Genomic DNA, 13,302 nt, shown 5'->3' on the forward strand with positions numbered 1-13,302 from the left:
TATAGTTATGAAACACTGGAATTTTAGGTTTTTTAAATATTTAGCGACTGAACACAACAATATAGTTCAAACGGCCAGTCTTTTAAATGAAAATAGTTATTATATCCTACACTGTATACATCAATTCAACCGACTTCTTTCATATCTCTGAAAACTCAGAAAAAAATGAGTGGTTCTATAGTTGTGAAACGCAGTGTATAGGGTCGGGGAAAAATAAATGTCGTATTTCTGATCGAAATTTGACGTGTTATTTAATACACTTAAAATTATCCAATTTAAGTCAAATATGCGCCGTTTTGTTCGCAAACTTGTTGCCATTTAGAAGGCAACTTCATTATTCCCCCTTTATAAAACCCCCCCTCCTTATTTGCAAAAAAGTCACAGGAGGGTTGTGTCCGAGACACGACCGCATAGTTGACGTAGGATTCCGTTAGGCTATTTGTTGTTTTGGATATGTCGGAGGAATTACATTGTTAAAGTCGGTTTTGTCTGGTTGTTAGGTATTGTTGGTTCAAAATCGAGTGATGATGATAGAAGGATAGTGATTAGTCATTGGATGGTGGGTATCACGATAGAAGATGCCAAAGTGGAACGAGATATGATGAAAGCCGCCCACCAGAGAAAAAAGGTTACTTTATTATAGAGAAAATATATTTGAAATGGAAAAGGTAATTTCATGTTTAATTTTTACTTTCTGATTGTTTATTCAACCCCTTTTTTATTTTCGCGTTAAACCTAACGGAACACGGAACTCCTTCATTTTTCCAATTTTTCTCGTCGCATGAACTTTCCTTGAGAGGAAAAAATCGTTTCATATTTCAAGTCATTTTAACACAACCGCTACCATATACAATTTTACACTTACACTTGTGCTAAAAGTTTGACAATGCATGATCGGTCATTGATATGAAATTTCACGAAGCAACCAACATATAAGTTCCAAATTTAAATTTTATTTATATTTTATCAAACATAAGTTCTATTCAATTCATTAATACATCATTCTTCAATCAATCCATCGAGAGATTCTTATTGGAACGAACATAAAACAAACACACGTTCATCGCTCCCAACTTATTCGCCAGCACGTATGCTATCAACAATGCCCACGCTAGTCACAATGAGCACTATCCATTTGTGCGCGTCATTTGTTGAACGATCGACCACGAGGGTATTTATATGCTGTTTTCCCACAGGTACCTTGAATTTGAAATCTCTGTTAAGCAAAACATGTCGGGAAACAAAAGCTCCCCCTGCTTTCATGTATTTGCAATGCCGATTTCCTCCAGGCAGCTTGGTTTAGATGTCTCTGTTAGGGAACACACTTCGGTGAGAACAAACGTTCCCTTTACTTTGATGTATTTGCAATGCCGATTTTTCCGTATCTTCAATTTCGACTAATCAGAACGAGGTATTTCCGTTTGGAAATTTTTCGATTGTTTGATAGTTAGTTTCATATCTTATATTATTTAATCCATTGTAACGAATTGTTATGGATTGCTCAGATCGATTGATGCAAATATCTCGTAAATCGATCAGGAAATAACTGACCAACAACTGTATGTATATGAGTCGCCGCATGTGTCGTCAATTTCGACCAATCAGAAGTGGGTATTTCCGTAAGGATGGAAGTTGAGATTTTTCAATTGTTCAATAGTTATATAGATTCATGACATATATTATTTTATTCAATGTAAAAAATTGTTATGGAGTGCCGAAATTGATTTACGCAAAAATCTCTTCAATCCATCGTGAAATGACTGAGCAATAAGCGTGTTAAATTGGACAATTTTCACGATTTGCTCGATTTTCGATTTTCAATTTGCACCCCCATATGTTCCCGCAAGCCTCTTTTGAGGCCAACTTAGTATCACCAAGAGCATTTTGCATGGACCGGAAGAGATGATAATCAGTTGGAGCCAGGTCCGGACTATACGGTGGGTGCAATAGGACATCCCATCCGAGCTCCCGTAGCTTCTGGCGGGTCATCAAAGATGTGTGAGGTCGAGCGTTGTCCTGGGGGAAAACAACACCATTCTTATTGATCATTTCTGGTGCTTCTGGTGAATCGCCTGCTTCAAGCGGTCAAGCTGTTCACAGTAGAGAACCGAGTTGAGGGTCTGGCCTTAGTTGAGCAGCTCATAGTGGATGATTTCCGTCCAATCCCACCAAACACACAGCAAAACCTTCCTGGCCGTCAATCCGGGCTTGGCGATGGTATGGGCCGGCTCACCGCGCTTCGACCACGACTTTTTTCGCTTTAGGTTGTCGTACGTGATCCACTTTTCATCACCAGTCACCATCTTCTTCAAACATGGGTCGAGTTCGTTCCGTTTCAGCAGTGCATCGCAGGCGTTGATTCGGTCTAAAAGTGTTTTGCATCAACTCGTGTGGCACCCATACATCCACCTTTTTGACGTAGGACTACGTCTTTCATTTCTATACCGGGGTGTAAAATCAAAGTTTCGAAAACGAAAGCGTTACGCAGGAGACCGAGATTTTGAGCGTTAATAGCTCCTAAACAACTGAACGAAATGGTATGATAAACACTTCATTCGAAAGATAAAATGTCTACGCGTTATATACTTGTTACTTTTTGATCCAAAAACTTGTTTCAATAGTCTTAAAATTGCTTTCAAAACAGGCTATTGAAATCATCAATCGGTATATAAGCGAGCGCCGCTTGGAAGTCCACTCAGTTATAATTGAACAGCGATTGGAGCATGTTGTCGCTATTGTGGTGAAGCTCTTCGTTTATCATGAAAGCGCGGATGAACGGTGTCACCAAGAGCCTGTTTGTGCACCTTAGGCCAGAAGAGAATCCATCAGGAGGAGAGTGATGCCACAAACGGTTCCCCGGGAAGAGATCGGAGCAGCCGCCACACACACACATACATGTGCGAAACTCTTCGTTTGGATGCCATTCAGCATCGAGAAAATTCCAGAAAGATCCAATCGTTACTGTAAAATACATTCAAGCAAAAGCGTTCATTTTAATGTTTTCTATCCATGTAACACTGCGACTAAATATTTTTCAATCAAGTGCTATGACCAGGTGGTTATCGAGTTAGAATTAACCACTGGTGGGCTTCGAGTATCGAGGAAAATCAGGAAAGAACTGATCGTTGCTGAAAAATACTCTACCCGTTCCCCTGGGAATTGAAAAATACATTGATGCGAAAGAGTTTATTTTAATGTTTTCTAATCATGTAACACAGCGACCAAATACATTTGATTTTGTAATTTTTCAATGAAGTGTAATTAGCAGGAAAGTTTCTGAATATTATTCTACCCCATCAGTAGGATATTTTCGTATCCAATATTGTATGCGCACGCAACGGAAAATGTTTCGCATCGTGAAAATTATATAATTTTCAATCGATTATTCAGTCGTCGAAAGTTTCAAACTCAGAGACTTCATTCCCCTCTAGTTTGCCTTTCAAATTGCCATCGTAAACCACACCTTCTCTCGATTCAATCACGGACAAAAAGCATACTTAAGCGATATTCTGGTGGTGAAACGTATTCATTTTTCGTGAGGACATCGACAAGACAACATCGTAATTGAACGAGCTGAACGTGCTGGACGAGCTGGACGGCGAGGGATCGAGGGATTCATTACCTGGCCTGACCTGACCTGAAAGACATGCAGTTTGTTTGGAACTGTGAGTGAGGGCAGAAATGCCGATCCATCAGAAGGAGAAGAGAAGACGACCGAGAGAGTACCAGCATCGAAATTGGTTCCGCTTGAGGTATCGAAGCAACTTCCACACGCATACACGCGTGCAACTCTTTACGTTCGCTGGTTATCGAGAAGAATCCGGAATGAAGTGATCGTTGCTGTAAAATAATCTGCCAGTCCCACTTGGACTTGAAAATTACATTCAAGCGGAAGAGTTTATTGTAATGTTTTCTATCCATTTAATAATGGGACCAAATACAATTAATTGTGTGATTTTTCAATCAAGTACAATCAACAGGTGGTTATCGAGTTAGCATTAACCACTGGCGAATTTCGAGAAGAATCGAGGAGAATCCGGAAAGATGTCGTTGCTGCAAAATAATCAGCCAGTTCCCCTTGGAATTGAAAATTACATGCAAGCGAACGAATTTATTTTAATGTTTTCTATACATATAATACTGCGACCAAATACATTTAGTTCTGTGATTTTTCAATCAAGTGCAATTAGCAGGAAAGCTTCTGAAGATTATTCTTCCCCATCAGTAGGACATTTTCGTATCCAATATTGGATGCATAAAACCTTGTGCCTCCAACGTAACGCTCTCGTTTTCGAAGTCCCCCAAATATTCATTTATTCATTCATTCAGAATGAATTCAGATTCAACTTCAAACAAATGATCACTAAATCAACGATAGTCCTACGTCATCATTGCGGTTATACCATAGATATAGCCCACTTCCTGTTTTTTGAAATCCAATCTTCTGCAAATGGTTCCAAACGGTTTTATGGTCTATACCCAGTTCCTGGCCAATCGAGCGAGTGCTCACATGCCGGTCTACTTGGATGATTTCAACGATTATATCGGTTTCCACGACGATTGGACTGCCAGTAAGGGGTGTATCTTCGACAGCCACCACACCAGAATGAAATCGATCAAACCAACAATGTGCTGTGCGAATCGTTACAGTATCGGGTCCATAAACTACACGATTTTTTTCGGCCGGCTTCGTTGCAGTTTTACCTCGCAGGTAGTAAACACGTAAACTATGGCGAATTTCTTGCTTGGTGGACTCCATCTTTGACGCGCTATAATTTGATACTGAAAAGGACAATCACAACACTGTCAAAACGACACTTGTAGCACAGATTGTCGTCTTTAAATAGCCGTATAGTATGACCCGATGCGATAAGTACAACACAAGATATGTTTAAGTGTTGCCATGTATTGACAATATACGACATTTCTTTTTCCCCAACCAAATATATTTAATTTGCTAGAGTAGAGGAAGATTTCAAGCCAGTTTTTTAAAATTTCAACAAAACGCGAGTCGCTTGAGCTGGGACTATGATACAAAACACCAAAATAACTCATCTTCATGCCATGTTCAACTGTAATGCTCAAGAACCAGTTACCATCAATAACTTCGTTGAGGCGAAGATTGAATTGAACTGATTCTCTGACATAAATAGCAACTCCGCCAGTGTGCCTAGAATGTGATAAACACGCAGCAACATTAAATCCCGGTATACTATACTGATCAAATGATTTTATTTAAACAATGTGCGTTTTAGAGAAATTATCATTTTTTTTCTAATATCCGGTATCCGGCCGAATAGCAAATATTGTAAAATGATATTTGGCTTGAATACGTAGAAATGTATTCTTCAACGCGTAGCGTAGATGTTTTTCAAAATTCAAAAAATAGGAGAATGGCGGCCAAATGATTTTTTTTTTCAATGTTTCTTCAATTCAAACGCTCATATAAAATCGAATACCAAAAGGTAATTTGCAGCAAGCAGTGCAGATACTAACGATTTAAAACAATTATCTCTTCCGTCAATAGTCTCATCCAGAACAACAACGCACAGGAATTGCACCTGGAAATCAGGCAAAATCATCCTTCAGAAGATTGGCATTCGCAGATGTGATTTGCCTGGAGACTCATCACTCAGGACTTAGTAACCGAGCTATTGAAGGAATTGACTGACAACCGAAACCGAAACACCATCGACTACATAGTCAACAACGAGCGGAACGACCAGAATTATCATGATGCGATGTGGAGTCAGCGAATCAAATTTCGAATAGCGGCCACCGGACGGAGCATTCGGTTTAATAAATTAATTTAATGAAGTTAGTCTGAATTAAGCAGCGCAGCTAGTACGCTTGTTTGTTAAAAACTGGTCATCCAACTCACGTAATTGGCTTTGAATTTATCCGTCAAATGTAGTATTTTATATGAAGCATTGGCTCAACACCGGCAAAATAGACACTGCAACCAACTTAAGCACCTCAAACTAATTACATTGGAAATTCCCATTAGTAAACCAATGCTCTTTTTCATGAATTAATTTCTATTCCACGAATGTATGGTGCATATTCACAGTTCTAAATTATACCTTCCACTTCGTGCGGTTTTGTCAGTAAAAATACATAATACATAATGATCCACAATTCAGAAAGCGCTCATTACGTTTGGTTTGTGGACCGTGGAACACATCAAAAAAACCATAAGTGTAACTACCAACCATCGATAGTGAGGGTGAAAAAATTGTGCTTTCCACGCCCTGTATCCTGGTTTTGCAGTTAACTGTTGAACATACCGCATATGTAAACGGCGCTAACAGAAGCTTACGTGCTAATAATACTTACAAATCCTGCAGTTCGGCAGCATAGACCGACAGTGCATTCTCCTTTAATCGCTTGATACCCACTCTCTCGAGTGTGAATTTTTGCATCATCGTCAACTTCTGAGGAATCCTCACTATCGAGTCACCCTCGCATCGGCATTGGACCTCGTCCAGAAATTCATCCGTCGAATTCCAGCATCGACACTGGCCCCGCTTGGATAGCGCCATCGTTTCGTGAATTTGGAAGGCACTGCCATTGACCTCCTGCGCCAAGGTATGATTGCCGTCCAGCAGTATATCGAACCCAGTGGCTGGAGATACGATGTCGACGATAGCCAATAAGCCGCGGATGGACTCATTCCCTATTGAAGCACCACTGACAGTGCAGCAAGGCCATTTGGTTGGCCACCACCCACCATCCCAAACACCAGCCCCCAGACAGCCAATGAAACACAACACACACCAAAACACATTTCGTTTCGCTTGCCTCGAGCTGCATGAGCTCATTATTTTCAACGAGTTCCCAAAGGAAAGAATACAACACTTTTAGCTTTATCCTTTGCACTTTCACTCGGCTCAGATCTCAATGGTTGTTTTTTTCTCTTACTTCGCACCCAATTGAGGCCATAATTTATCACCCCGTAGCAATTCTTTGGATCGTCGGATTGCGGCGCGGCACAATTCACGTTATTTCTGGAACGAACTTCACGAGCAAAAGAACCAAATTCTCGATTCTACACCTCATTATAACCTGGCCTGGCTCCGCGCCACCTCAACTGGAATGTACAGCTCAGGAGCTGGCGGCGCTCTTGGGGGGCTGTCGGTACGCCCGAAGTGTAGACATAAACGATTCGACGAACGATAGACAATCTGAAATAAATTGAGTGAAAAAGTTTAAATTATGATTAACTGCAGGTGCCTTGTGAAGAGGGATTTTCGTCAGAATTTAACATGTTGAGCCCCGACCGAACTAGGGAACCGACCGACTTTTCTTAAATTATTTTCTAGATACATTATTGAAGTTCCCAGTGCCGAAAAGAAAAGTCCAAAGTGAGACCGGCTCGAAACAGATGAAAGATTCTGTGTCAGTTCCCAGGGACCCATGCGAGGCTCAACGTGTCATTGTGGATTTTTGCGAGGGCTTGGGAGATGATACATATTAATATAGCAGGATCACTATTAAGGTGACACATCTAGGATTATCTGCGATGAAACTACGCAAAATCCCTTTGTGTTCGTTCTGGCACGGTAAAGTGTCGGAAAATAATGTGATATTAATTTCAAGCATAGTAGACAAATTTCTTTTTCCGACGTTAATAACAATTTTCAATACCAGTTCTGCCTTAATTGATTTCATAATTTGCTTCCAGCTGGGTGTTATTAGATCTCTCTTATGTTTTGAGCACATCGATTAACACGACTTTCGTCCCTCGTAGCCTGTTAGCTGGTACACTGCTGATATTTGATTGATGTAAATTTAATCACCTCCCAGCCCCCAAGAATTCACCATTAATCAACGGGAATGGAAGCCAAAGAAGGAAGCATTGAAATATCATAAAGTAAAATTTTAACAGCCGAAAATGAATGAATCACTGCCTAAATATTGCGACAAGTAATTAGCCCTCTTAGTGTCTGTTGGCAGTGTCTTAGAATATCAACAAATATTCACGAGAAACGAATACGATTTTGTTCCAGTGTAAATGACTATCTTTCAGCTTGAAACACACTGCCCTCATTATATTGATGACAATAACAAACGAGTTCATTTTGTTCATATCGCTGTTGCATGAGCAAATTTGATATAATGAATGAATGCGACATTGAGTGGGGTTTATAACTTCGCTGTTATTTATACTTTGGATATCAAAAGCAACAAATTGATATTCATCACATCCGAAACGATATTCGTTCTGGCAGTGAATTTAAGTTCAAAATAAATTTTATTTGGCGAGACGGTAGCAACGGCGTATGCAGAATGGATACAACGAGTGGTTTTAGCTACCGTCAAGTCATTTGCAACATCGGGAATTTCATAAGGTATTTCCAATTACGGCACCCGGCAACTACAAAACCCAACCGCACAAAGCAGCCTCAGGTTAGAAGTTAACAACAGCTGATGTTCATTTGGCTGAAATGAAATTCAGTTCTGACGTTTCCGATAATCAAGATGAAAATGACACTGGGTGGAAAAAATAAACATCAAAACATATTCAAGGACAAAAGTTCATTTGCTCATATTCAATAGTTGCCTGGATCTGCCATTTTAATTTTCGTTTGGAATATATAGGTTTTCGATGCAACCTAGCCCGAAAATTTATGCATTTGATCTTAGCGAAGATGATTTTTTCCAACACTGTCTGTTGGTATCCGCTAGCTATACGTTACGTTTGATGTTAATTTATGAATTTCAACCACGGCAGCTTTCTAGATAGACACACACTAAAGGGTGTGTCACATCAAATTGCATCACGGAAAAAACGCTGTAGAAATTCGCCCAGTAGACCGATCCTTTTGAAAATTTTAGACAGTAAAATAAAAACTATTAAACAACTTTTGGCATTTTCTTTTTATTCCTACTTCGAGCCCAAGCCCGTATGCTCGCACCTTCCTCTTTACCCCGTCCATAAGGTTCTGTACAACGTCAGGTTGTAGTTTTTTTGAACAGAAATCCATTTTCTCTTGAAGTCCGCCTCCGATTTGACAACTTTTGGGTTCTTCCGGAGGGCCTGCTTCATAATCGCCCAATATTTCTCTATTGGGCGAAGCTCCGGCGCGTTGGGTGGGTTCATTTCCTTTGGCACGAAGGTGACCCCGTTGGCTTCGTACCACTCCAACACGTCCTTTGAATAGTGGCACGAAGCGAGATCCGGCCAGAAGATGATCGAGCTCTCGTGCTGCTTCAATAGTGGTAGTAAGCGCTTCTGTAGGCACTCCTTAAGGTGAACCTGCCCGTTTACCGTGCCGGTCATCACGAAGGGGGCGCTCCGCTTTCCGCAAGAGCAGATCGCTTACCACACCATGTACTTTTTGGCAAACTTGGATAGTTTCTGCTTGCGAATCTCCTCCGGAACGCTGAATTTGTCCTCTGCGGAGAAGAACAACAGGCCCGGCAGCTGACGAAAGTCCGCTTTGACGTAGGTTTCGTCGTCCATTACCACGCAATGCGGCTTCGTCAGCATTTCAGTGTACAGCTTCCGGGCTCGCGTCTTCCCCACCATGTTTTGCCTTTCGTCGCGGTTAGGAGCCTTCTGAACCTTGTATGTACGCAGGCCCTTCCGCTGCTTGGTCCGCTGGACGAATGAACTTGACAAATTCAGCTAATTGGCGACATCCCGGACCGAACTTCTCGGATCACGTTTAAACTGCTTAACTACGCGCTTGTGATCTTTTTCACTGACGGAGCATCCATTTTTGCCGTTCTTCACCTTCCGGTCGATGGTTAGGTTCTCGAAGTATCGTTTTAGTACTCTGCTGACCGTGGATTGGACGATTCCCAGCATCTTACCGATGTCCCGATGTGACAACTCCGGATTCTCGAGATGTGTGCGCAGGATTAATTCACGACGCTCTTTTTCGTTCGACGACATTTTTCCAAATTTACGAAAAATTGACAGTGAAGCATGGCCAACGTGATCTATACACTCTTATCTGATTATAAGCGAAAGCTGAAGATATAATTCCTAAAAATTAAATTTCTACAGCGTTTTTTCCGTGATGCAATTTGATGTGACACACCCTTTAGTTACATTTCAAAGCAGTCAGGAATAGAAATAGGGGGTATCGTGAAACGGGATAACATTGATCAGTGTGATGACATTGATCTGATGGCCTTGGTCATGAACACTGAAAATGAACAACGTCCCTTGAAACAATCTCTAAATATGAATAGTGTTTCTTAACCATGTATTATCGGTATTTTGTGGTTCCGAAATTGAAAATGAAACTTGAATATTACTTTCTCAACTCTCATTTAGGCGGATTTAGTTTTGACTAATACCAAATTTTAATGTACAGTGGCACCTCGATCATCCACGAGCGGATGATCCGCGGTGCGGATTATGCGCGACAGCGAGTTCCATAGTAAATCCATAGGCCTTCCCGGAATTTGTCAGTGAATGATAGGCTCATGCACTTTTGTTTTGGTCATGGATTCCACAATATCTGACGCAAATTAGGAAAACGGCGCTATATCGGTTATTTCAAGAGATAGAAAAAAAACTTTGTTCTACTAAAAGATGTTTTAAATAACTGGAACCATGAAACCATTAACCATTTAAAAAAAAACGATTTATTTGCTCTCACTTTTATATTTCAAATTCTACATACAAACTGTCTTCGAAATTTTTAGAACATACTGATACTAATATTTTGCGATGCAGAACTTGTCAATATCTCAACTTCACTCAAAGTTATTGATATTTCATCTCAAAAAATACGTTCTCTGCATTGTTTGTCATTCTTTCTGGGGCAAACATAAACAAAGTTTATTGACGGCATTTTAAAGAACAGAGTACACTCTACATAATTAACCCTCCTGTATTCGCGTGCAAAATCATAACACGTATACTCGCGCACGGTGTCACAGACCGAAAGTTGAACTTCTCTGTAATGTTGTCATTGTGTATTTTGCAGGCTTTATTGGCATTTATTCGAAGAAGAGGGTATGATTGAATGAAAATACTCCAAAAAATATGTTTTCTTCGTCTTTATTATGTTTTGATAGTCATCTAATTCAGCCTCCTCAAAACAAAGCAATTTTTGATACTCCAACACAAATAGCGAAATTCGAATTTTTCACTGTTATTAATTAAAAGTAAGCAACTGAATACAATTCATGGAAGTATAACAGTTATACAATCACATAAAAACGTATTAATCGATTGTGGTTTCATTGGAGTAAGAATCAGAACATAGCATAACTGCATGATCGAAATAAACTTATTTTTTACATTTCATGTAGTTGTTGCGTGTTTTCGGGTATTTTATCGAAGAGTTAGAGCAAAAAAACCCGCTTCTTCATGGTCACTCTAATGCAACTTAGGAAAAAAGCGCTAAATCGATTATATTTAAAGATAGAAAATAGCTTTGTTCTACAAAGTTAATTGAAATAATTGGGACTACAATATTGTCGAACTATGTTTATTTCTATGTATAAAGATAAGAAAGTTAGATTTTTCATTTCATCGAAAATTTTGGTCACCCTATTTTTGGCAACACATGGCCTATCATATGTAACAACTTTGTCGAAGACAGTGTCTAAAGAACAAATATTTCCCACAAAGTTGATTTTCAACTAAGTGGCATTAGGGTAATCATGAAAAAACTGGTCATTTTACTCTAACTTCTATATTTAAAAGACGGGTGGGTAATGTCGGGGACATAACCGGAGTGACGTAGGACTATACAAAGGGGACAGCTTTTGTTAAATATGTATTTTAAATATATTGTTTTATTTTCTTCTTCTACGTGAATACCTACCTATCTACCTGAAAAATGGATTAGTTTACTGTTGACTCTTTATGAACATGTTGATGGTTCTGAAAAGAACCTTTGGTGTTGTGTTTTTGTTATCACTCCTTCCTGTTTAGCTATTGCGTTTGCCACTCGCCACAGCTTTCACAGTTGGAAAATTTCTTCCCATCCAGCTTGTGACATGTTGTTCAGTAAATTATATTTAATGCAACGTGCCGGAGAAACACTCAGTGTCGCATTGGAGGCGATTTTAACCTGTAATTGAACATTTCTGATGACAGTGGTACAGTGTCGACTTTCAATGTGGGGTCATAATTTGGACCCCGAACTCTATGTTTACAAAAATGTCGCATTACAGATCCATCCAATTAGCTAAATGTCGAGCTAAATATAAATTACTGTACTTTCAATCTAGAAGCAATTTAAGAATTGGTGAAAATCAATCAGCTCAGAACAACTGCCAAATTCTCATACTCATCATATCCTGGCAAACAAATTATGAAAAAATCAATTTGTGTTTTATTATTATTTTGGATATTGTTTTAGAAAGCATTAAACTGTATTTCGTAAACTCTTTTTTGAAAGGTTTAATGGGCCTGATAAGTGCCGTGTTATATGGAATGGTTCCAATTTAGAAAACTTAGTACCAGTGTCTTAGAATATCATCAAATATTCACGAGTAACGAATAAGATTTTATTTCAGTGTAAATGACTTTTTTTCAGTTTGAAACGCACTGCCCTCACTATATCCAAGACAATAACAAAAGTGTTCATCTTGTTCATACCCCTGATGCATGAACATGTTATCCGTAATGAATGAATACGGCATTGAGTGGGGTTCAAAACTTCACTATTATTTACATTTCGAATGTCAAAGAGCAACAAAGTGATTTTCATTACAATTGAAACGATTTTCGTTTTGGCTGTGAGTTTGAGTGAAATTCCAAATATAATTTCAAAATGAGTCAGGTTGAGCCATTTAGGGGGCAAAAATGTCAGAGTTCGATGAAACGAACTCTGCAAGAAATAGCGCTCGATTTTGTTTGGCGAGACGGTAACAGCGCCACATGCAGAATGGATACAACGAGTGGTTTCTGCATTGCATTCTTTGACTAAAATTTAATAGGTCTGATTGAATAAATGTAGTAAAAAATGTAGTCATTGAAAAACAATATTTTGAAAATCAAAATTCATTATTTTTGAAAACATTCTGAAAAAATTGATATAAATGGCGCTCACAATTTTCAACAAGCCACCCATACATCGGAAGGTTTACTTTTACAGGGACAAAGTTTTTCTGATAACAACTTTTTCATGTATTTTTGTTTTGAGAATTTTAGAAAAATATTTTTTTGAGAAAAATGAGTTTTAATTTTTAAATTTCGGTATTTATTTTATGAAAAATTAATTAATTTTCTACATTTCATCCCTTGACAGAGTCTTGTAGGTATCATAGTTTTTGAGTTATAATTAGTCGTAAAAAATTAATAAAATTATTTTGGCCTTTTTAAAAAAA

General features: G+C 39.0%; 1 protein-coding gene across 1 annotated transcript in view; it reads right to left on the reverse strand.

Annotated features, from left to right (window-relative positions):
* The window catches only part of LOC129763263 (lutropin-choriogonadotropic hormone receptor), a 105,914-nt gene that overhangs the window by 57,673 nt on the left and 34,939 nt on the right, over positions 1-13,302 (reverse strand). The window contains exon 2 of the mRNA XM_055762161.1: positions 6,337-7,184. Within this exon, the coding sequence (XP_055618136.1) occupies positions 6,337-6,821 (485 nt within the window). The 5' untranslated portion in view covers positions 6,822-7,184. The remainder of the gene's footprint in view (positions 1-6,336; positions 7,185-13,302) is intronic.

This window comes from Toxorhynchites rutilus, chromosome 1 (genome assembly GCF_029784135.1).
Source record: "Toxorhynchites rutilus septentrionalis strain SRP chromosome 1, ASM2978413v1, whole genome shotgun sequence".
Taxonomy (NCBI): Eukaryota; Metazoa; Arthropoda; class Insecta; order Diptera; family Culicidae; genus Toxorhynchites; species Toxorhynchites rutilus.